Source organism: Drosophila virilis, chromosome 4 (assembly GCF_030788295.1).
Source record: "Drosophila virilis strain 15010-1051.87 chromosome 4, Dvir_AGI_RSII-ME, whole genome shotgun sequence".
Lineage (NCBI taxonomy): Eukaryota > Metazoa > Arthropoda > Insecta > Diptera > Drosophilidae > Drosophila > Drosophila virilis.
In genome coordinates, this window is record NC_091546.1 from 5,764,957 (window position 1) to 5,789,363 (window position 24,407).

The 24,407-nt window shown below is 39.2% G+C and overlaps 3 protein-coding genes across 5 annotated transcripts; 1 reads left to right on the top strand and 2 right to left on the bottom strand.

Moving 5' to 3' along the window:
- Nucleotides 1-166: 166 nt before the first annotated feature.
- kel (kelch protein) lies at nucleotides 167-9,398 on the top strand. Of its 2 annotated transcripts, none has more exons than XM_070209311.1 (6): nucleotides 167-736; nucleotides 3,270-3,671; nucleotides 4,408-5,646; nucleotides 5,737-6,287; nucleotides 6,576-7,693; nucleotides 7,749-9,398. In XM_070209311.1, the coding sequence occupies exons 1-6, from the start codon at nucleotides 273-275 to the stop codon at nucleotides 8,565-8,567; spliced, it is 4,593 nt and encodes a 1,530-aa protein (XP_070065412.1). In that variant the 5' UTR covers nucleotides 167-272; the 3' UTR covers nucleotides 8,568-9,398. The 2 variants fall into 2 exon arrangements, with proteins under 2 accessions (XP_070065412.1, XP_070065413.1); XM_070209312.1 differs by having other exon boundaries at nucleotides 7,752-9,398.
- Nucleotides 9,399-9,904: 506 nt separating this feature from the next.
- On the bottom strand, nucleotides 9,905-21,063 carry LOC6628529 (uncharacterized). Of its 2 annotated transcripts, none has more exons than XM_002052689.4 (8): nucleotides 21,007-21,063; nucleotides 16,720-17,201; nucleotides 13,127-13,469; nucleotides 12,200-12,603; nucleotides 12,014-12,135; nucleotides 11,807-11,922; nucleotides 11,042-11,159; nucleotides 9,905-10,974 (listed from the first exon to the last, which is right to left on the bottom strand). In XM_002052689.4, exons 2-8 carry the CDS (start codon nucleotides 17,006-17,008, stop codon nucleotides 10,504-10,506), a joined length of 1,863 nt encoding a protein of 620 aa, XP_002052725.2. In that variant the 5' UTR covers nucleotides 17,009-17,201; nucleotides 21,007-21,063; the 3' UTR covers nucleotides 9,905-10,503. The 2 variants fall into 2 exon arrangements, with proteins under 2 accessions (XP_002052725.2, XP_015028525.1); XM_015173039.3 differs by lacking the exon at nucleotides 21,007-21,063 and adding an exon at nucleotides 18,216-18,312.
- Nucleotides 14,198-16,713, bottom strand: Grl36b (Gustatory receptor-like 36b). The gene is given in 1 exon segment (XM_032438213.2): nucleotides 14,198-16,713. A coding segment is annotated over 1 exon segment (1,254 nt). The 5' UTR covers nucleotides 15,467-16,713; the 3' UTR covers nucleotides 14,198-14,212.
- Nucleotides 21,064-24,407: the final 3,344 nt, after the last annotated feature.

Sequence of the window (24,407 nt, forward strand, 5' to 3'; positions counted from 1 at the left end):
CAAGAAAAATTTAGGTTCCTTATGCCATAGCCGAGCTTGCCTTATAGAACAAACTAATCGCTTATTAACTCGTAACGAAACGGTTAAAATTAACGCGCGCTGTTAAATAACATTACAGCGCCCTGTTAACTTATTGATGCCAAATATCATATGTTATTTTTTTCAGTTTTTGGACGGACTCGAATTTTTCAAGTTGTTGCAACTTGCGGAGTTGCTTAAAAACTTTTGTTGGCTACATTCGGCTGTCGCGCGTGCTGAGTGAACGTGTGTGAATGATAGCGCTCACTGCATTATTAACCAAATACACGATCGGTATTATGAGCAATTTAAGCAATGGCAATTTGCAGCAGAATCAACAACAGCAACAACAACAACAACAACAGCAACAACAACAGCAGCAGCAACAGAACAACGTTGAAGCGGGCGCGGGTGCGGCTGCGGCGCCCCTATTGATGGAGCCTGGCGCAATGCCCGCCCCTGGCCTAGGCGTTGCGGTGGGCGTGGCGCAACGCCAGCGCCTGCTGCTGCAGCAGCAGCAACAGCAGAATCCCGCCGCCGAGGGCAGCGGCCTGGACCGCGGCAGCTGCCTGCTGCGCTACGCTAGCCAAAACAGCCTCGACGAGAGCTCCCAGAAGCACATCCAGCGGCCCAACGGCAAGGAGCGCGGCACCGTCGGCCAGTACAACAACGAGCAGCACACGGCGCGCTCCTTCGATGCGATGAACGAGATGCGCAAGTAAGCACAATCACGACTACAAAATACCCTGTAACTGTGGGAAATAACTTTGTTTACCTTGTAAATTCTATGTGCAAGTAGAAAATTGTGTGCTCGTTCGACAGATACCCAGTGCGTATAGTTAAGCAAAAAGCTGAGTGCTGCGACTAGCAGACACCCTGTAAATATAAGAAAATATTTATTCTGTTCCTTAAAATGTGAATGCTAGTAGAGACTCCTTAATAATATTGCTTCTACTTAAATAACTCTTGCAATTATTGTCCGATTGATGTGATTTTTTCGAGACTAAAATATGGCACGCACCAAAAGCCCAGTTGGAACATATTTAATGGGTATGGGTAATTGGAAATTATAAAAATGTGGCTCAAAAACAAGCAATACACGAGAAACAGTTGCAGTTGCAGTTACAGTTGCTAATTTTGACTTGCAAATAAAAACTAGCACAGTATACCCGACTAGCAGATACACTGGGAGGTAATCCTAAATATCTTCCATGTGTACAGGGTATTAGAATAACATTACTTGTACAGAAGAGCTGGGATATGAAAGGTTGGGTGCGTCATTTTTGGCCTGTTACATATTGTGTCACATTTTCAATACACCACGTCTTGCCCAATTTGAATGGGTATTGGGCAAGATTTTAAAATCTGAGAAATCATGAAATCCATCGCCTGTTGTATATTTTGGCACATTTTTAAGATACCCTTCTTGCACATTATTAATGGGTATTGGGCAACCAAAACCTGACATCTTATAAGATTTGTTTATTTTGGTCTTGGCAAAAATATGAAAAATACTTATAATGGGCCAAAAAGCTGTCGCGACGCGGTCAACAGTTGTTTGTGCCGATCTCTCGACTCACATTCCCTCGCATAATTGCGCATTACGCTTTATTTGTCGGTTTTGGCCCCCTTCAACTTTGCACAGATAATGCACATACTCCAAAACTATATATACATTTATATATATATATACATTTTTTTGCCTTTAAATTTTGTCGCTGTATTTGCTTTTGTCAAGAGGCCATTCGCTTTAATATTCGACTTTGCGATTTTTGCTTTGATTATGATGATGACTTTTTATTTTGTTTTTTTTTTTTAGCATTTTGTTTTCGTTTTAGACAAAATAATTTTTGACCTTGAACTTGAAGTCGCTCAGTTTTTGTTTTTGTTTTTTTTTTTTCTCGCACTTTTGTCTCGTTTTCTCTTTATGTATTCGCTTCCCACTTCCGTGTGAGGCCAGCTGATTAGATGTCATCTAAATGGAAAACTACCTTGATGGAATTTTTATTTATTTTTTTTTTGGTCTTCAAACCCGTTTCGATATTTTGTTATTCGTTATTTTTGTAAGCCAATGCCCTAAACGAGCTCCACAAGCTACGCACCGTGGGTCCAATGGACAAATCGGATTTTTTGTACATTTACATTTTTAAGTGTAACGAACTTTAATTAATTGAAAATTATTTGAGACCAAATAATTGACAAAAAAAAAACATTTCGGTTTTTGGCGTCATTTCAATTAACAAAAGTTTTTACTTTCAATTTAAACTACAGCCATTTTTTACTTTTCTGAAAATTCTTTCATAGAAAAGGGCCTTGGAAAAATAATTTCATAATTGGCTTAACCTAAATAAATTCTTTCTTTTGGTAACACAAATTAAAAACATTTAATACAAAATAAAAGTGTTATTATTATTTAAAAAAAAAAAATTTTAAACATCTAGTCGGTTGACTAAAGGGCTCAGCAAAGTGTGGAGATTGTACCCCGTTCAAATAAATTTTCTTGTTCAAATTTTTCATATTTCACATGCACATACACATACACATGCACATACACATACACATACACATGCACATACACAGCGCAGCTCAAATTCGAACTCCAGATAAGATTCTGGAAGAGGCTTTCTCCCTATATGCACATACACATATACAAATACATTCAGTTATATTAACATATAACTCGCACCACTGTGCTTGATTTTATATAGTTATGTCGTTTCAAAACGACATATCTCCGCCAAGATATGTATGTCGCGAAGCTATGTCCCTTCAAAACGACATAATCTCTTTTTATGATTTTCTGGCATATCTCGGCCAAATGATGTCAGATTTTCGAGTTTTATACCATTTTGAGATCGTAAGGATCACTACTATCGATTGGCATCAACAAAATAAAAATCTAAATTTTGATCAAAATCGACCCAAAATCAAGGGTCGATCATCACGGTTACATCACGTTTTTTTTTTTCAAAATCGGGGTCGGCTCAAAAAGCAAAACTTTTTTGATGATTTGTTTTTTAATATCTCCGGTAAATATCGTCTGATTTTGAAATGTTATACCTTTTTAAATTCGTACGGATCCCTACTATTAAATGACAAGAAATTAAAAACCGATGTGTTAAAAAAATATTTGATCAGAAACCAATTTTTGATGATTTGTTAACATACCTCGGCTAAATGCTAAGCTTTTAATTGCTGACCTTACTCAATAACCACATACCATCCGCTCGCTCCATTCTCATTTTGTACAGACAAAAACAGCTTTGTGATGTCATTCTGGTCGCGGACGATGTGGAAATCCCAGCGCATCGCATGGTCCTGGCCTCCTGCAGCCCCTACTTCTATGCAATGTTCACCAGCTTTGAGGAATCGCGCAAAACGCGCATCACGCTGCAAAGTGTCGATGCCCGTGCTCTGGAGCTGCTCATCGATTATGTGTACACATCGAATGTGGAGGTGAACGAGGACAATGTTCAGGTGCTGCTGACGGCGGCCAATCTCCTGCAGCTGACGGATGTGCGCGATGCCTGCTGCGATTTCCTGCAAACCCAATTGGATGCCAGCAATTGTCTGGGGATACGCGAATTTGCCGATCTGCATGGTTGCGTTGAGCTGCTCAACTATGCGGAGACTTATATTGAACAACATTTCAAGTGAGTGGACAATCCGGGCAATCAATCAGTCAATCGATCAATATGTATTCCAATTTCTGTTAGATTTCTCATGTGCTTGAACATAATATTCAAGAATATTTCATGTACGGAATCTGATTATAGTGGAATATAATATATTGTATATAGAGTCGAATAGAATAGATTAACTAGAATATTTCATCTTCATCTTTTATCTCCTACTTCAGATTATAATAGAATATATTTTAAAGTGTAATTAAGTAGAATATTAACCATTTTTGTGCAGGGTATTTAGTCTTCGAAACGCCAAAGATAACTGATTTGTTTGCATATAAACCGATTCTCCAACATTTCATTATTCATATTTCACGAAATGTGATATACAATAGTTAATTTGAATTTCTGCAAAACAGACTTCGGAATAGACTGCAGACTTTTGAAATGATGTATGAATGATACGATATAGACTTTGACTTGATAAAATGAAAAAAAATAATAAACATTTGGTTGACTTAATTTAAAGACAGATTCTTCTCAGCTTAACTTATCGTGATTATCTTTTTTTCAACACAAGTCGAAACTAATTTCTCGCCCAACCTTCTACACATATGTACCATACTTAAGCCCATTAACTTATTAAACCCGTTAGTCGCTCACTTTAACCAGTTTCTTAAATGTATATACTACTTTTTTTAATTACGCTATAATTTGGCACATTTTATGACACATACCCTAACCTGTTTCTCTCTTCTTTCAGCGAGGTCATTCAGTTTGACGAGTTTCTGAATCTCACACACGAACAGGTCATCAATTTGATATCCAACGATCGCATCTCGGTGCCAAATGAGGAGCGCGTCTATGAATGCGTCATCGGCTGGCTGCGCTACGATGTGCCCATGCGGGAGCAGTTCACTTCGGCCCTCATGGAGCATGTGCGTCTGCCGTTCCTCTCCAAGGAGTACATAACACAGCGCGTGGACAAGGAGATTCTGCTCGAGGGCAACATTGACTGCAAGAATCTGATTATTGAGGCCCTGACCTATCATCTGCTGCCCACGGAAACAAAGTCGGCGCGCACCAGGCCCCGCAAGCCGGTGGGCATGCCCAAGATTCTATTGGTTATTGGCGGCCAGGCGCCCAAGGCCATACGCTCCGTGGAGTGGTATGATCTGCGTGAGGAGAAATGGTATCAGGCCGCCGAGATGCCGAATCGCCGTTGCCGCAGCGGCCTGTCTGTGCTCGGCGACAAGGTCTATGCCGTGGGCGGCTTCAATGGTTCGCTGCGCGTGCGCACTGTGGATGTTTATGATCCGGCTACCGATCAATGGGCCAACTGCAGCAATATGGAGGCGCGTCGCTCCACGCTGGGCGTGGCTGTGCTCAATGGCTGCATCTATGCTGTGGGCGGCTTTGATGGCACCACCGGCCTGTCCAGCGCCGAGATGTACGATCCAAAGACTGAAATCTGGCGTTTTATTGCCTCCATGTCGACGCGACGCAGCTCTGTGGGCGTGGGCGTGGTTAATGGACTGCTCTACGCTGTTGGCGGCTACGATGGCTTCTCCCGGCAATGCCTCGCCTCCGTGGAACGCTATAATCCCGATACGGACACCTGGTGTGCCGTTGCCGAGATGTGTTCACGTCGCAGCGGCGCCGGAGTCGGCGTTCTCAATAATATTCTATACGCTGTCGGTGGTCACGACGGGCCGATGGTGCGCAAATCTGTGGAGGCCTACGATCATGAGACAAACACCTGGCGTTCCGTCGCGGACATGTCCTATTGTCGTCGCAATGCGGGCGTCGTCGCGCACGATGGCCTCTTGTATGTGGTGGGCGGCGATGATGGCACCTCTAATTTGGCCTCGGTGGAGGTTTATTGCCCGGACTCGGATAGCTGGCGCATATTGCCCGCACTGATGACCATTGGACGCAGCTATGCGGGCGTCTGTATGATCGATAAGCCCTTGTGAATGGAAGAGCAGGGCGCATTGGCACGGTGAGTGTTTAATAATCATAACCTTTAAGTACGGCTTTTAATTATGCCCAATACATAACTCGACTTAACATATTTGTCATCTGTTTCTAGCCAAGCGGCCTCGCTGGCCATAGCGCTGTTGGATGATGAGAATAGCCAGGCTGAGGGCACCATGGAGGGCGCCGTCGGTGGTGCTGTTTATGGCAATATAATAGCAGCAGCCGCAGCACCGCCAACGCCTGCACAGCCCGTTAATCATCCTCACTATGAAAACATTTATGCGCCAATTGGACAGCCCAACAACAACAACAACAATAATAATAATAACCAACAAGTTGTTGTGGCCAATGCCAATGCCAATGCCCCTGCAAATGTTGAGGAAGTAGCTCAACAACCACAGCAACAGCAGCAACAACAACCAGCAGCAACTGAAGCCAATGCCAGCAACAACAATCCGGCACAAGCCCAGCAAGCAGCACCCCAACAACAACAACAACAACAACAACAGCAGCAGCAGCAGCAAGCGCGCATGCTGCCCATGAATAATTATCGCAATGATTTATATGATCGCTCCGCATCCACAGCGGCTGCCTACGATGTACCAAGAGCGGTGCGCTCCGGTTTGGGCTATCGTCGAAATTTTCGCATTGATATGCAAAACGGTAAGTCACCTGTCTTGGAGCTGGTCACAGAATGGACCCATTGATAATTACCCGGCAAGGGTATACTTAAGTAGTGCGAAACAGACAGCTAAAGTTTATATATATTTGTATGGAATTAGATTGTATGTTCAGCACGATCTTGAGAGTCTATTAGAGCTAAAGCTAAAGTGAAGATGAAGATGTATTATCTTAAATTCAATATAAGTAGCTTTTACGACAGCTACAGGGTCCCGTACTTTCTTCTATTGCAAACTTAATCTCACAATCCATTTCTGCTCTCCTTCACAGGCAATCGCTATGGCAGCGGCCTGCGCTGTGCTCCGCTCTATGCCAGCAATAGATCCAATTGTCAGCGACAGCGCAGCTTTGATGACACCGAATCGACAGATGGCTATAATCTGCCCTATGCGGCGGCGGGCACCATGCGCTATGAGAACATCTACGAGCAGATACGCGATGAGCCGTTGTATCGCACCACAGCTGCAGCGGCAACAAGTCGCGTGCCGCTCTATACGCGCCTGGATGTGCTGGGCCATGGCATCGGACGCATCGAACGGCATCTAAGCTCCTCCTGCGGCAACATAGATCATTACAATCTGGGCGGACACTATGCGGTGCTGGGACATTCGCATTTCGGCACCGTGGGTCACATACGTCTGAATGCGAATGGTGCTGCAGCAGCCAGCAATAATGCTAGCACCTGCACTGTGCCCAACTGCCAGGGATATCTGGCTGGCGGTGGTGTTGCTAGCGCTGGTGTTGGTGGTGCAAGTGCTGCTGCCGCTGCTGCTGCTGCAGCCGCCGCAACGGCGGGCATGGACTATGGCCATGTCAAGGTGCCCGTCAAGAATAGCGCCTCTTCCTTCTTCAGTTGCCTGCATGGCGAGAACTCGCAGAGCATGACAAACATATATAAAACCACGGCTGCTGCAGTTGCTGCGGCACACCACTGTTCACCACTGACGCCCAATGTCTCCATGGAGCGTGCGGCACGCTCTGCATCCGCCGGACCTGCCACAGCAGTTATAGCAGCAGCAGCTGCTGCAGCTGCCGATGAGCAGCAGCTAAGCGGCGGCGGCGACAGCGTGTGCAGCTCGACCACAGCAATGCGACCCACGGGCGCTATACCCAAAATAAAAACCACCAGCAAAGCGGCCAAGGAGTCCAGCACAGCAGCAACTGCTGCCAGTTCGAGTGGAACCGAGAAGTCAGCAACTGGAGCAGCGCCCAAGAGCGCTGCGCTGGCCAAGAAAACAACAACGGCAACAACAGCTGCAACGCGCTCGAACTCCTCCTCCTCGGATGCCGGCAATGGCACCTTGAATCGCATCTCCAAGTCCAGTTTGCAGTGGCTGCTGGTCAACAAGTGGCTGCCGCTGTGGATTGGCCAGGGACCCGAGTGCAAGGTGAGCCTTAAATAATATTAAATAACTCCCTTAAGTTACATTTAATATGCTTTAGCAGGTTATTGACTTCAACTTTATGTTCTCGCGCGACTGCGTCAATTGTGACACCGCCTCGGTAGCCTCACAAATGTCCAATCCGTATGGCACGCCACGCTTGGGCCTCGGCACACTGCCGCAGGACATGATGCGCTACCAGGGCAGCACTGCCAGCATGCGACGGGATGCCAATGGAGCTGCTGCTCGACCGCTGCACAGCAATTTGAGCCGCTTGCGTTGCGGCGCCGACAAGCGTCAGAACCTGACGGCAGGCAACAGCTGCAGCAGCAGCAGCTATCGCCATGAGGATCCCTCCTATGAGAACGTGCACGTACAGTGGCAGAATGGCTTTGAGTTTGGACGCTCGCGCGAGTATGATGCCAGCTATAATCAACAGCAGAGGCCGCTGCTACAACGCGCACGCTCTGAGAGTCCCACGTTCAGCAATCAGCAGCGACGCATGCAGAGCGCCGCGGCACAAGTGCAGGCACAAAACTGCCAACAATCCGCCAAGCTGGCCGATCCTTTTAAGAACTACGAACTGAATGTGGACAACAATAGTTTTAAGCCCAAGCAGCCGGCGGCAATGGAGCTGTGCGATGAGCTGGAGGGCGCTGTCGGTGGTGCAGCTGCCGAATCGGATGCAGAGCAAACGTTTGAACCCCCAAATCCGAGTGATAACGAGACTGAAACAACGACTTCAACAACAACAACAACAACCGCTGCAACAACAACAGCAACAACAACAGCAACAACAACAAACAGCCAACAGCAAAACAATGCAAATGCCGCAACGTCTAGCAACAACAATGCAAGCACTCAAGAAGCAAACGACTAAAAAACATATTTCGATATACATATAAAAAAAAGTATGATTAGCATACGTTACATGCAGTTGGAAAATTTACGATTTTATTTTATCTAAGTTTATATATTTTGTTTAATTTTGGTTCAACATTTGTCACTCTTATAATTAGATCTCACGAAAATTGCAATTGGCGACAGCATAAAAAAAAATTAATTATTAAGTCAAACAAACAAACAACTACTGATATTGTAGAATTTGATACATTGTGATTCGAGGCGTTTGCATGAATCTGCCAAAGCTCGAATATATAGCCTATTTACCAGACTTTTAGATATATATATATATATATATATTTATATGTATGTCTCTCTCTCTCTTCAAATAGCTAAAGCATTTGAACGCGGCCATTTAAGAGTAGTTCTCATAACTACATCTAGAAAAACAAAGAAATGCCGAGACGCAACATGCAATACAAAAGCGCCATATCATGCACATTATATATACATATACATACTTAGGTACATAAAACATATAGACATTTTATAGATATATAAGCAATACGCATTTGATATTTAATTTTGAAATGTTCCAATATAAATTGTTGTGTTATTTTTTGATGGCACGGCAAACAAGTCCACTGCCCCAATCCACCCTCAAATATGAATTATATATGCTTACCTATCATTATTTATTAATGTTATTTTGGAGAGGGGCGTGTCAGTCGCGCCCCCTTTGATATTGGCGTTTGTTATGTGCACGCGCTTTATTCACATTGTGTGCGTTTAGTTTTTCGGAGCTTCCCAAGCAAAAAAAAAAAAAAAATTGAAAGGAAAAACCATTATGAACTATCATTTAGGTCAATTAGCATAACAGGTATTATTTACATGCATACTACTTATATACATACTATACACATATATACAAAAAATATACACACGAAAAAAAACCATAAAAAATGCATATACAATACTCCAAATATATAGATCCTAAGCATACTTACATGTATTGCGTTTAACTAATTCATAATAAAATAGAAAAAAAAAAAATAAATATATATATGTAAAACTTGGTATATTCAAAAATTTGGAACGATTTTGTTGTGTTTTTGTTTTGCTTTTGTGTTTTTATCGTTTTATTTTTATTTTAACAAACTATTATAAAATTGCAAGTTTTTCATTCTCATTACTTCTTCTTGTTGTTGTTGTTGTTCATATACACAGATACAGATATAATATAATTATTATAAACTAAAAAATACATATCTGTCATAATATACTCGTATTCAATATAGATATACATATATGTATATGTATATATATATATATATATATATGCCCGATTTCTTCACACCTATTTCGCTTGGCTACGACAAATTGGAATTAATTTTTTTTAATTTTGTTTTTTTTTTGCGCTACATTTCTGATAATTTTTTTTTAAATTTTTAGCCGATATGTTGTCTCTTAAAAAAAGCATTCACACCCAAAGAGCGTCTAATTGCATATATGTAGTACATATTTTAATATACGTATATATTGAATTTTTGTTTGAATGTTAATTTTAATTTTTTTGTTTAAATTCCGTTTCTAAGTTTTTGTATATTGGTTTTTTTTTGTTTTCGTGTAATTGCAATTTGTCGCTACGTAGATCTACAAGCTTCATTGGAATTGCTGATAAGTTCTTTAGGATTACGTTTATATTTGTTGCCATTCATTAATTCACTTCTTCTTTTCTTCTGTAGTATACTTCGTTTCACCGCCTCATTTTCAATGCTAACTTAAAATGTACACACACAAAACTAAAAACTAACTAAAAAAAAATCGTTACAAAAATTAGCTCAGAACTATACAAAACGCTTTAAGCGCGTCCACTCACATCATTAAAAACCCACACATATCAAAAATGATTCCCGCACAGCTCGGCCTGACATACCCTTGCCATCGATCGATAATTCACGACTTGTGTTCATCTATTTGGGCAACTCATAGATTTGGACGGGCAGCGCTTTTGGCGTTATTATCTCATCCTCGAAGTCGTCATCATCGCCATGGATGGCATAGTCGCCGCCATTGTGCTCGCTCTCGAATTCATTGGGCACAATCTCCACATCGCTGGGACGCACAGTGCTCCGTGAGCCTCCGCCAGCCTCGCCGCCATTTCGATCCGATCTCGTTTTAGTCGATTTGGTAATATGATCGCGCAGCATATGCGAATATAGTATATCGTCTATATAGTACATGGTGCCCAGATTGTAGACAAACACCTCGCTCTCCGTTATCTGTGCATTGTTCACACTTGTATAATTGCTGCCCGGATTACGTGTAATCTTTACATGACCACCGCCAATCGTTTCGAACACCTCATTGTCCCGCAAATCCCGATTATAGAGTCGGCCACGCACAAAATGATTCAGCAACATTTTAATACCACGCTGCGAAGCCTGCAACATAGAGTTGTTTTTTCTGGTTAATGATTAAGTGTAATTGGTTTGGAGTAGATCAACTTGCCATAACATCGTCGGATAGTCTGTCGAAGCCCAGCTTCTCGAAGGCCTTGTCTTCGGGCACAAAGAATGTATAATTGGCGCCAGAGATATGGGGAGCTATTTCCGCATTGTTCAGATATCTGTGTGCAGTAATAGGGTTCTATTTAGTTCTGTCTGTCAATTAGCCTAAAATTTTCATAATATCCCTTAAAGAAATCATTCTTCGGTTATTTAAATGGTATATTGCTTATACTGGGAGGTTTTTGCAAGCCAAGAATACATATATTCTTTATCGGTCGGGCTATCGATTTCGAATTTGTTTATGGTCATGAGCTTAAATAATGAAGAAAATGAAGAAAATGTAATAAATTTGTGAAGAAAGTTTTTCGAATTCACATACTATATATCGATCAAATTTGATAATTCTCTCGATATTGAGTAAAATCGATAAATATCACAAACATATTTTTATGTAAACCTCTATAGCTATAGTAGGTCTCGCTATGTAGATTGTTGTACATCACAAAGAAGTAAAATTTGGTATCTCGCCAGCCTTGATAGCTTATTTTCTCCAAATCGATAAATATCGATAAATATTTATAGATGCTAGGGGATTTTCGCTGCATGATTTTAAAAGCGATTTTGATTCTGGGTATCTCTGAGTCGAGCATTCTCGCCCTAAGCGTTTATAGTTGTTTGCTTGGTTGCCCTTTGTCCCACCCCTTTTCTAATTTAATCCCCAAAGGGCTCCCAACTGATTTTAACTGTAATTGGTATTCAAATTTACCTTGTAATTTGCGTGAATCTTGAATCACGCTCCAAGGCCAAAAATGAGTGCGATAGAAATTGTGCACCGAACCACGGGAATGCCAAAAGCGGTGGTGTCTCCTTATCCTTGTGCATCTGCGGTGAGTATTAAAAGGCTTAGTTATATATATCAATGGCATATGTGTGTGGCTGGGTGTGGGTGTGTGTGCTTGTGTGTGTGCCTTACCTGATGCAATTTGGAGACCACAGCCTCAGAGACAAATAACACCTCGGATATAATGAACACCTGATTACCATTGGAGAGCGTAAATTCCGAAATGATGCTGACATTATTCACAGTGGGCGTGGCTGTTTTTATGGATCAAGGTAAATCATAAATGTACTTCGAAAATAATTCAAATTGAACACTTACGTTGGCCATGGAAGATGACAAGCTCGCCGCCCATAGTCCGGACGCCCATTTGGTCCATGTTCTTGACATCGGACAAGCGCAGGGGTCGCTGCATGGGCAGGAAGTGATTACGCAATACGCTCTCGGTAAACTCGGGCACACTGAATGGATAAAAGCCCCAGTCGATGGGATGCCAGCGCTGGAAGGCATTGTCCGATGGTATGAGCACCGTATAGGCATTATCATCCATAATGCGTGTCAGATTGGATTTGGATAGAAAGTGCTGGAACACTTTTGTGCCCGTTTTCATGTTGGCCAGAAATGACATCAATGGACTGGCCTTTGATTCCTTAATAATGGGCTCCACTTTAGCATGTGCATTGGTAATGTTTGGCTGCTCCAGCGGCTGTGGGTCATTGTAGCGGCTGCAGCGATGGCATAGAAGTAGGTTGAGAGGGTAGATGAAGGGCATGTTAGGAAGTGTGCACAAAAGTTGGGCCACAAAAACTTTTCGCCAGTGCCTGATAAATTTCGCTTGAATGCACTTTTTGACCGCAAACAAACCAGCATTAGGACATACACTTGGCAAAAAGTTTGGCATAAACGTATTGGAAATATTTGAAAATATATAGAGAGAAAAAATATATATATCTATTTTTGTTGGTTTGGTTCGTATATATATGAACTCAGTTTTTGGTTCCTGTCGTTAAATTTCTTTTCAGCAAAAATTGCTGGATAAAATACGTCTTTGACAGTTTTTATTGCAATTTATAATATAAAAAAATCAACACTTTTTGAATTCTCATATCAAATGTAATCTTTAAATATTTATAGACTTTTTTTCTTGATATTTTCAAGCTATCGTTATTTCGCTGAGTGTAAGGACATGCTGATTGCACACCCTGCATTGCCTGGGGGTAAAATGTAGGCTTGGGTCGGTTCACTCACTTGTTCGTTTCCTGTATGTTACGCTTGGAGTAGGGCGATTTCCTATCACCCAAATAACCATCAATTCCAATGGCCATCAATTGCTCATTGATACGCAGCTTGTAGAGTATTTGCTGTCCGTTGAGCAGCCAGACATTGTTGTGCGACTTTTCCAATTTACGAAAAACGACTTTATGTCCATTACCATTACCATACGACTCCTCCTCTTCCTTGCCATTGGCGAGCGTATTGTAACTATCAAAGATTTTACCGGGCACCAAATGCTCCAACATGAACTCCTTCAAGCGCGGCTTCTCAATGCTACGCACATCGATTTTGGGTATTATCAATGTGAAGGGTGTATCTGGAAGGCAGAGTGATTGTGTCTGGTTAATGAAAAATAATAATAAAGAGAAAAAAAATGGTTGCTTCAAACATTGACATCAAATTGAAGACTGAACGCACCGACACTGAATCCATTGTCTTTTCCCAACTATTCTATTTCAGGTGCGTGAATTTTATATATTTTTTTTGGCTAAATATTTTTGTGGGTTTGGCTAGAAAATGCCTACACGTGCGATTTTATAGCAATGTGTCTTGACTATCAAATCTTACACCTACTTATTATTATTCAGTACAAGTACAACTTGAGTATAGAGAAGTTAAGTAATTGTTTGCAAAGAGAGTTAATGAGCTTACTGAAAAGCTTGGTTTATTATTGTCTGTTTACTAGATTATATCTATATATAAACTAGGCAGACATCAAACAGGGTACAACTGTTATATTATTATTATATTATGTGAAGAATACAAATAGTTTTATTAAATACAAAAAAAAGGCATAAAATGTTTACATATTTAATATTATTTATTTATGTAACTGGGTGTCTAATTGGCAATAAAACAATTAGCTTCTATTTACTTTTTATTTCTTTAGTTGTTGTCATGAATTTTATAGAATATTTTTATATGATTTTTATGAGAAATTTAAATCACAATTCAAATATAAAGGTTTCGTTCGCTAAAAATATAAATAATAACAATTTTACAATTTTTAGAAATTTCTTTATTCAATAAAAAGAAAAATATAATTAAAAATCATTTTATTTAAAGAATACCATGCTCCTTATTGGCATTATGTTGGACCCAGGCATGCGGTGAGTTAACGAGAAGGCTGTTGGTGAACATGGCAAATATCCAGCTAACATACAAGCACTCCAAAATGTGACTGCGATTCACGTTGAATATATTAAACATGCTGCGATCCAAGGTGTAATAAGAGACCAATTTGTAATGACAGAAGATTTGTAGCTGCAAAAGAGAATATCAACTAGCCAACCTTAGCGATAATACATGCATTTTGCATTTCGAACTGACCTGCTTTTGTCGCCTGCCATTGTTCTTAAATCTGAGCAATTCATGCCCAAACTGTTGCTCAACCGATTTGATGAACTGGCTCTGGTATACAAAGCACAAGGGATATATCAGAGCACCGAGAATTGTATAGAGCAGATAGCCCAATTTATGTTTATCATACAGCAGTAGGTGGAAGCTACACATGCAACTGTTCAGCTCCGAAAACATGCCAACACACACAAATGGACGCAACAGCAGCTCAAAGTGTTGTCTCAGTTTCATTAAGGCTACATAGTTTTCCAATAGCTCCTCATGAACATCATCTGTGCGTGGTTGTTTAGATTGCAGCAGCAGCTGGTGCTCCTTCTCGTAGTATCCGTGCAGCAGCAAAAATCCCAAGTGCGCCAGCAGGGACAAAAAGAATGGCTGCAGGCTGACAAAGAGCACAGCTGAACAGCTCAGAAAGGTGTTCATCGGCGACTTCTCGCCCACATAGGGTACTCGAGTGAAACCACTTGGCCGGAGGACCGGAATTGCAAGACTAAACCATTCCGTAAAATAAACAATAAAGAGCCACCAATTGATGCGCGGTGCATGGCCAAAGCGTCTTATAAATCGCTGATAAATATTCGCAAACTCATTGAGAGTCCGCTCAATGTTCTTCAGATGATACTTATAAATATATGTGATAAAAATGGATGCGATTATATTCTGATATTTCATTGCCAGGGCACTTAGATAATACACCAACGTTAGGGCCTTATCATTATCTGCCACATTCTCCGAGATGGTCAGCAGAAAATGTAGAATAAAAAATCTCGCATGCAAATAGCTGGCAATGAATATCCACGGACGCAGCCAGACGCTGTGCATCAGCGAGATCAGACGTTGCATATTCGGCCGACGCCGGAACGTGCAACTGTGCGGCATAAACCTGTAGACGTTGCAACCGACAATTGTGGCTAGCGCGGCCAGCACGCGCAGTGTAACCGTTAGCGAGGACATGGCGCAACTGAATCCTGTCGTGGAATTTCAGCGTTGCCACGTGCTGACACTGATAAATGGCCAACTTGCTGGAATGGCTAAATGTGCAGCTCATTTGTTTAATAGCCCAAACATCGAAAAACGTGGCTAGCGCGAGTCGCAAAAAATCTATGATAAATTATAGCTAAAAACAGGAAAAGAACCGGAAGGAACGCAACAGCATGCCGAAAATTAAATATCCTTCTGGAACTATGGCTTGCGCTTAAGTAAAGCGCCTAATTGTTGAGTTAGTGAAGATATTCTTAAAATTCATTTACATTCTTCCCATTGAGTTATGGAAGTGCGATTTAATAAGATATGTCTTACATATAAGAAGCGTAGGAAAACTAATAAATGCTGGGTTCGATCGAATTAACTCAAACAATAACTTAGTTTTCGACCAAACTAACTCTTTAACTAATATTTATCTATCTATCTATCAACCAAATCAGATTTGCTACATATAATCTATAGATAAAGTCCGATTAAAAGTATCTTTGTATTCAATGTCGACGCTTTGCATATTTTATGACAATGTTAATATACTCTTTATAAGTGTATTCAAAAAATGTAGCTCTGTGAAAATGAAATTCGAGTCAGCTCAGTTTTCAATTTTTTTTAGCAGAATTAATTGTAATTGTATACGAATTTAATAATCAGTTATAATATATAATGCTGACAAATTCAAATTAGCAAAGGTACATTCAATTAAAAAACAAAATGTTAAAGGTTCTGCTTGGAGTTGCATGGATATTGAAACCCATCGGTTCAATCGCTGTATTCCCTTTACGAAACTTTAACTTGTTGAGAATCGCAAGCGTCAGCAAGCGAGCTTAGCGTCATCATCGGAAAACTCTGTATCTTTCACAGCTTTGGAGCCAGAATGGCAAAATTTGTAATGAAGACTGACGACAAGCTCCTCGAAAGTTCACAGCTTTAGGGCTGGAGTGGAGTAGTGGTTGACAACAAGCTGCCCCAAAGATCGATTTAAAGATATCTATTTTATTAAACATTTTTGAGGGTAGCTTATTGTGAGCTGTGCACGAGTATTACGCAGTCAGTTGCAGCCGACTGCAACAATTCTTATCTTCTGTAGCTCAAATCAGGTATTTATACTTACTTAATGTGAAGGTTTATTTAACGTGACGTAGGCCCGTTTAGGGTTTACTAGCGCGTTACTCTTATATATAATAAAATGTAGCATGTGCATGTGTATGTGTGTATATGTCACTCACCTGTCTTTGTCCTGTAGCCGTACAGCTCCAAAACTGGAAAACCATCGTCGATAAACCGGTAAATGTGCTGCCACTTGTCATCTTCCTGATTGCGCTGCAGTCCAGCCAAATCGGGCAGCACTTTGATCTCAATCAGCTTGGCATTCTTCAGACTCCCATCAATTTGGCGATCCAAGATGCTGCTAGCTGTTGTTTCGCTGCCAGTTGCGGCCGTCGCAGTCGCAGTCGCAGCCAGCTGCAGCAGCAACAAAAATGTTGCTGCCGGCACTTGCAACATTTTGCGTGACATTCAAGTTTTGTGAGTTTTGGATGAAAATTGTTTTTAATTGTTAGCACTTTTCAAGTGTTTTTCTTTTTCGCTTGTTTTGTTGCGCTTTTTTTTTTTATTTTTGTAGTTTGTTTGAGTTTTTCTTATGGTACCACGATTTTATTCATTTTCGCTTGCAAATTTTTGCGCAAACACTTTACATAATTGCCAAAAGCTATACAGAAATGTTTTAGGAGAGTGAAAGGGATAGAGCAATATATGGTTCTATGAGCATTATTTTTCTTTCTTGTACTTCAAGAAATTTTTGATTAGTTTCAAAAAGTTGTGATTGCAGCTCATTAAAATTCAAGACGTTGTGCCTGAAATTTAATGTTAGCTCTCGACTATTTTTGTATGCAAATCAAATCACAATTTTATATATACGATATGCCCAGAATAGTTTGTGCTGATCACGATCGAATTTGCATCGCTTTACAGATATATATACATGTATATGCATGTGTATGTATGTATATGTGTTTGCATAGCTGCCACACAAATGGCACAGTTACAATGCAGCTTGACCATATTTGGCTGGCAGCTGGATTACGTGTTTGCCAGGGAAAAGCCGAAAAAAAACCTGTCTTTGACACGCTTTTCGTGACAGTTTTCCAGCGACAAAGTCGTTATTTGCGCTTAAACTAACCATTTGGACGTTGCAATAGTTTGAGATACTTTTGTTTCTTTTGTTATTTGCGAAATTTAGCTAGAAAATTTGCCAAGCTGTGTTATCTCTTTTTTTTGCGTATTCTCTCATCCAATAGGATAAACAACAACAATAACATAATATGCGACAATTTGTTTATTTGCTGACCTTTGTGCTTAAATCTGATCGCATACAAGGCTGACAGTCAGCGGCACATACACACAGCATACAGATACACAAGTTACGGATACAGATACATATACGGCAGCTAAATGTGAAGAAAGTAAATTAATTTCAATTGAAGTTGACAAACTAAACGACAAACTACGGCGTAAATAAATAAAACCAAACTGTGGCACAAGCACTCTGAGCGGATCAAAATATGTAAAGATTAGATATAAATGAAAATTTTGGAATTTTCCTTTTGGGCAAGTTTTTCACACACTAAATTAATGCATTCAATTCTTTTCATTTTCTGTCCTCGACTCAAATATTATTTAAATGCTTTGTATCTGTGCCACAGATATTTCTCAGAATTTTCACCTTTTGGCGTCCATTTAGCGAACCGAACCGAACCAATTCCCGTTTCGTACTGCATGTCTGGGCGCGTTAAGCGCTCAACCGGGAGCCCAAAACGGGCTTAGCGAATGCCCAGTTGGAAATGGGATGACACACAGAAAAACCTGTTCGTCCGGCAATGCCATGTTAAGCGCATTGTTGCTCTTTTCAAAACATATTTGTGACAATTTTCGACAATAAAATATGTACTGTATTTGGGAGCCAATTTTTTAGGGTAAGATTTAATTTGAATTTATTTTTTTTTAAATAATTTATGAATATTTACTTAGTTTTCATATTCTTAAAGATTGATTATATATAATCTAAGAAATTAAATTATATATGAATGGAAAAGAAAAATAAACAAATTATAAATTGGCATTTTTTTGGGAAGCCAAAATTTCTTTTCACTTTTTTTCTTCCAGTGTACTTTGTACATTTCCCACAGGGCACTTATCACTTATCACAAACGCTCATTATTCATGATTATGCTTTGGATTTTATGTGCAAAATTGTGCAACTGACGTCGCGTCTCGACGTTGTCCGGCACTCGCAAGCCCTGCCACCCTCTCTATACCCTATATTATAAGGTCTGTCAGACTAACTCCTCTATCAAGCTCTTGCTCCCTCTCTCTCACTGGTTCGCTTACTCTGCCTCCCTCTTCCACTCTGACTGTCTGTCCGCAATTGCTGTGATTGCTGTTGTTGCTGAACGGAAAGGGGAGCTCTGAGTCGACGCCGGCGTCCACTGGCTGCATTACAAAAGCAGAAGTACGAGAACTCGAACTCGTAGGTTTCTCGAATTAACATTTTCGGCTTCTTTACTGACTGCCGACTGCTTTATAATGAAAGTCTCGTGCAATGCTATTATTATTTATTTTTATTTTTTTCGTTTATTGATCATTGTTGGTTGGTCGTTACATTTGTGGAATGGAACTGAAACTGCCGGCCCATCACTTTAATTGATATTATTGTCAGGCGGATATTTTATTTTTAGTCGTCTTTCCATAGGCAGCAGCGCCCGAACTGCATTTCATATGCATAGTGAGTGTTGATATCTTGATTGAAAATGTATTGTAATATTTAATTAAAATTATTTACATATCCTATAACCGGTGTGTAATCAAAAAAGTATAAAAAGGAGGGTGTATTTTACAATTGTAAATAAATTACAGATAAATCTATGAGTATATTTAATTTTTTACCAGCAATACCATTAAATTTGATTATATATATATTCTCAAGGGAAAGTCATATATATTAGGGTAGCGTAAAGTATATTTTGAGAAATAGTTGTTAATATACACATATCTTATACCTTATGTCTTCTGACTAGAAGGACTAGACTAGTCCTTTCATTGGAGTTTTCATATATTTTTAAGCTACCAAGAGCAAGGATACAAAGTGAAAATAGCTTAGATCATAAACTAAAAATCACAAAATAGTTCTCGAAACTAAAAGTAATTATTATTTTAAGCAATTTAAAGTTCTAAAGTACTTTTTAAAAGTTTTTATTATAATTATCATTTGACTTTTAGAAAATTTTTGATGAAAACCGTACTTGGCCTTTGGCTATAAAACAAATTGAATTTTGAACCCGGATCCTCGTTGCTTAGGTGTCTAAATTCCTGAAAACTATATCGATAAAATGATTGACATATTTAAGTCTAAAGTCAATTTACACAAATGTTTAACCTTTTCGCTGAGCAAAAAGCTGGACTGAACTTTAATGAAAATATTTATGAGAGTTTTGTAAAACCGCAACGCAATTCTAAATGCATTCCTCAATCAAAAGGTGGACTTAAATGTTGCGGCAAATTGTAAATTGTTGTTAATTGTTTAACAACATTTTCTAGAGCATAAGCTGCAAGTATTTTTAATTACTTACGCGCGTAAAATTTAGCGGTATTTTCTCAACTTTTGTATAGCATGTTGTAGTATGTGCTGCACGTATGATTAAAAAATTCTTGTGAAACAATTTTCATGGCTTTAACACTGCAAATGCCGGTAAATCACGGCGAGCACGTACACACACGCATACACACAGTCACACACACGCGCACACACTTGTTATTAATGGCGGATGGCGGAAGTGGGGTTTGGGTGGGCAGAAGATGTGAGTACAGCATTTTCCGAGCTGCAAGCCTAACGGGAACGAAAAATGCTCAACTAACAGGCACACAGTTTAGGCATTTTGTTGTTCAAATTGTGTATACGCAAATTGGTGAAAAACTATATACTACAACTAACTACTACTACTACGACTACTACTACAGCAGCTACTACGCCGCTACTACAAGCAACAAGAATAACAACAACGACAACAACAACAAAAACAACAAGAAAAGCAGCAGTAAAGCCGCTGCGGCTGCTGCTTCTGCTTCTGCTGCTGCGTTTGTGTATCCAGAGTGCAAACCAATTGAAATTAATTTGCATAATATACTATACGACAGTTAGCTGGACATTCAGCAATAGAATTATGGGTTGCTCCCGTGCACAGGGCCCAACTGCAGTTTGTATAGAGCTAATTCTGGATAATTCACAGTTTATTGCACTTGGCTTTTCCGTGCACAATTTTCTCTCGCATTCACATTTCCCTGGCAAATACACACGACGCACACACAAACCTATTCGGTTTGGCAATTGTGGCTAGTTAATTGTTTTTTTTTTTTTGTTTTTATTATTATTATTTAACTTTTTTCTTTGTTTTCGCGGCTTTTGCTTAATTAGATTAATTTTGCAAGTATTTCTACTACAATTTTGTGTGTGCTCTCACTTTATTTAACTAAGCACAAGCTCGCGCGGCTACGGCAACAGAATGATTGCGTCTGTTGTGCCGGAAAATTTACGACAAATTGAGAAGCTTTTCGCGTTGCTTGCGTCGTTGCTAGACGCAGTCGTCGACGTCGGGACTCCTTGGACAGTGCATAGGGTTGCCAGGCTTTTCAGTTTTTCCAAAGCTTAGGAATTTTGCTTGAATACATTCAAATTTATTCAAACAGCTTGCATTGTTTATTGGCATAAAAGCCGAAGAATGTAAGATAATTTGCGAACTATATTTAACTTTCATTTGTTGTTAATTATAAGGAAAGCTTAAAGCGGTTGCTACTATTAGCCAAGACAATTTTCATCTCGTTAGCTTTCGGAACTTTAACGTTACGGCCATTTTGTTTCTGACTGACAGTTATAAAAAGCTCGCTTAAGCTTGGACAACAACCGTTTGAGTTGCCAGCACAAAAGAAACTGAATATTACTTATACGCCCTGTTGAATTTTAGTAAATTATAGAAGACTATTAATATGAAGCATACAAATGCTTAAATTAAAAATGTAATAAAAAATATATATATAAAATATAACAAAGAAACAAACACGTTATTATAAAACAAAAATGGTAACAAGCATAATTGCCTTATAAAAACATTTAAGTATTAGAAAAATAATAATAAATATTAATTCATAACTATAATAAAGCGTACAGATATTTTTGGACTATTCGAAGCAATCAAATAAAATAAATTATGAGAGAATATTACAAACATATCTAGCAAATTTTATATTTTATATATGTAATATTTCAATCTAGAAAAAGAAAGAAAAAAACTTAAGTTCGTTTTATATAAGCTCCAATAAAGTCAACACGTGCCAATAATACATAATTTTTTTTGCTGCTTCGAGCACCTTTACTGTGCTTACAAATAATTTTGTTCAATGTTTGCATATGCAATTACATATTTATCAAGTATACGCAACGGTGGCAGCAACAGTATGAAATAATTAACACATTAACGGTCTGATTTATTTGTGATACTCATAAATATAATATGCTGGCAACGTCGGCAAGCGACACGTGACAATATAAAACAAGCGTAAAATTTGCCCGCTCAATTTATTTGCATTTCGCAAACATTAATACAATAAATAACACAATACAAGAACAGTGCAACACACACTATTTAATGTCAAATTAATTTTCATGCCATTAAATGCAGCATAAAAAAAATTAAATAAATAAAACAAAACAAAAAGAGAGCAAACGCAAACACTCAACAATCGAAGAGCAGGCAATAAAATCAATGCAAAGAGGATAAATATTATACCAGTTGATGGATAAAGCAGAAGTGGAACAAGTGCGGCTGGCATTCGAATAGTCGGCCTAATGAATACTGAATACCCTTACCAAATTACAAAGTATTTTTATTGCAAAATATATTTTCGAACCGCAGGCTTAACTGGGGCTCCCCTCCAAAAGCTACGCTGGCTATTTGCAAGCTGTAAATTTCTACCAAATTCTCAAAACTCTTCACTCGAACCGAGCTCCCGATTACTTGCTAATCCAATCCCAGAAACACGCATCCAAAGGTTACACCCCTCGACCTATCAGTTTAAAAAAAAATGCGCTAAAAATTACCAACCATCGATTTTTGGCATCCCGATCAACCTGACCATGAGCAGACACAGATACCTGTCTTAATTTGCTCAATATTTCGCATATAAAGGTCAAATATATATACAATTTTTAACGAGTGGCTTTGGCAACTGAGCGACACGCAACTTGAATCTAAATAAATATAGTCCAGACTACTTCACAGTTGCCCATTGAAATGCCCGGCAATCAACAGTGTGCTGGACACCACTCCTGTGTTAGCAAATTGCTACTGGGGGGGAAAAAAAAGGAAAAGAGAAATAACGAAAAATAGTTAAATGACATGAAAGGCCAATGGCCAAACAAAAGTGCAACGAGGTCGGTGCATACAGCAAACTTTGCGGTTAAAACTAAAGTGGCCTGTTAGGCTTTCAGAAAAGTGTCCAAAAACTTTGGCATAGAAAGAATGCTGCTCATCTGCATTTGGCCACAGTTTTTGGTGTGCTCTCTCTCTTTCTCTCATTCTCTATTTTTTTTTTTTTTTTTTTGGCTTTAATATTTCAACACATTTTGCACATTGCAGTTGCAGCGTAGCCTCAGGACTAGCCCCGGGACAAATGCCTCTCGCTCGAAGTGTCTCTTTTGTGGTAATTTATGCATGTTGTTTGCGTACTTTTGACTTTTTCGGCATTTACTCGTTATAAAATAAATAAAATATGTCACAAAATGCTTTGACATGCTCGTTACATTCTCTACATACTATACATACACAGAGCACGAGAATTTTGTAAATTTATGTTTCCTGTTTTTTTTTTGTTTTGGTGACAAATTTTATTCCCCATTTGGTTTTCGAATTTACATTGCATAATAACAAAATGTGCTTAATAAAAACTGCTTGAAAAACAAATTTCCTTTCGATAACAAAAAGTTTCGAGTGCTCTATCGATATTGTCGATTGGTTCGCCTTTGGAATCTATGAAGCATCTCATGTTGAGGACACTTTTCTGAATATTCTTTTAATTTCAATGTATGTCAGTTGTAATCTTAGTGCAAATGAGAAAAAAAAAATGTCTATGGCCCAGCTTTAGCACGAAAATTGCCATCACAGCTTGCAACTGGCAACGTATCTGGCCAAAAGCGAATAGAAGGCGCACACACAGTTTGTCGGCCTTGAATTGAGTTTATTTTTATTACACACAATTCCAGATTTTTGGTTAGAGCTCAGTCAGTTGTCAGCTTTTGGGGTTGAGCAGCAGCTTATCACAGAATTGGCAGTTAGACTTAATTGAATATTCAAATGCGTTTGTGTGCAAATCTAAATGCGACTCTTCATTGGATGGTCCAAAGTGTTGTTCGACAAGGCTTTCAGGCTTTTTGCATAAATTTCAAATAAAATGTTCAACAGTATTTCCTTTTTTTTTTAATATTAAGCATTATGAAATGTATAATTACTCTTATTGAAAGTGTTGCGGTTGTTTTTTGCAATTTTTATTAACGTTAAAAAAAATATTGTAAAAAATGAGCATAATTTACATATGATAATCAATCAATATTTGCACTGCTCGTTTAACATGTGTATAATTTAATTTTGAATAACACTTTGCAGCTATCTTAAAAGAGAATTAATTAATTATCTATCTGTCTGTCTTTAAGGGCTGTTAACTTAAATTTTAGTTAAATTTAACTCTAGCTTAAATTTAATAAATATTTTTAAATTCAAATAGGTATATTTAAATATATGTGGCTAGCAAATAAACACTTTTGTTTTTACAACAGCAACACATGTTGGTTCATAGCTTTGTCTTATTTATT

Bases quoted from the DNA above. Each gene is read 5' to 3' on its own strand.
- LOC6628529 (XM_002052689.4), bottom strand. From the start codon at position 17,008: ATGTCACGCAAAATGTTGCAAGTGCCGGCAGCAACATTTTTGTTGCTG. The intron at 13,470-16,719 runs GTGAGTGACATA...TCTGCCTTCCAG, and splicing joins CGGCTACAGGACAAAGACAG to ATACACCCTTCACATTGATA. The intron at 10,975-11,041 runs GCAAGTTGATCT...TCTATGTTGCAG, and splicing joins GACTATCCGACGATGTTATG to GCTTCGCAGCGTGGTATTAA.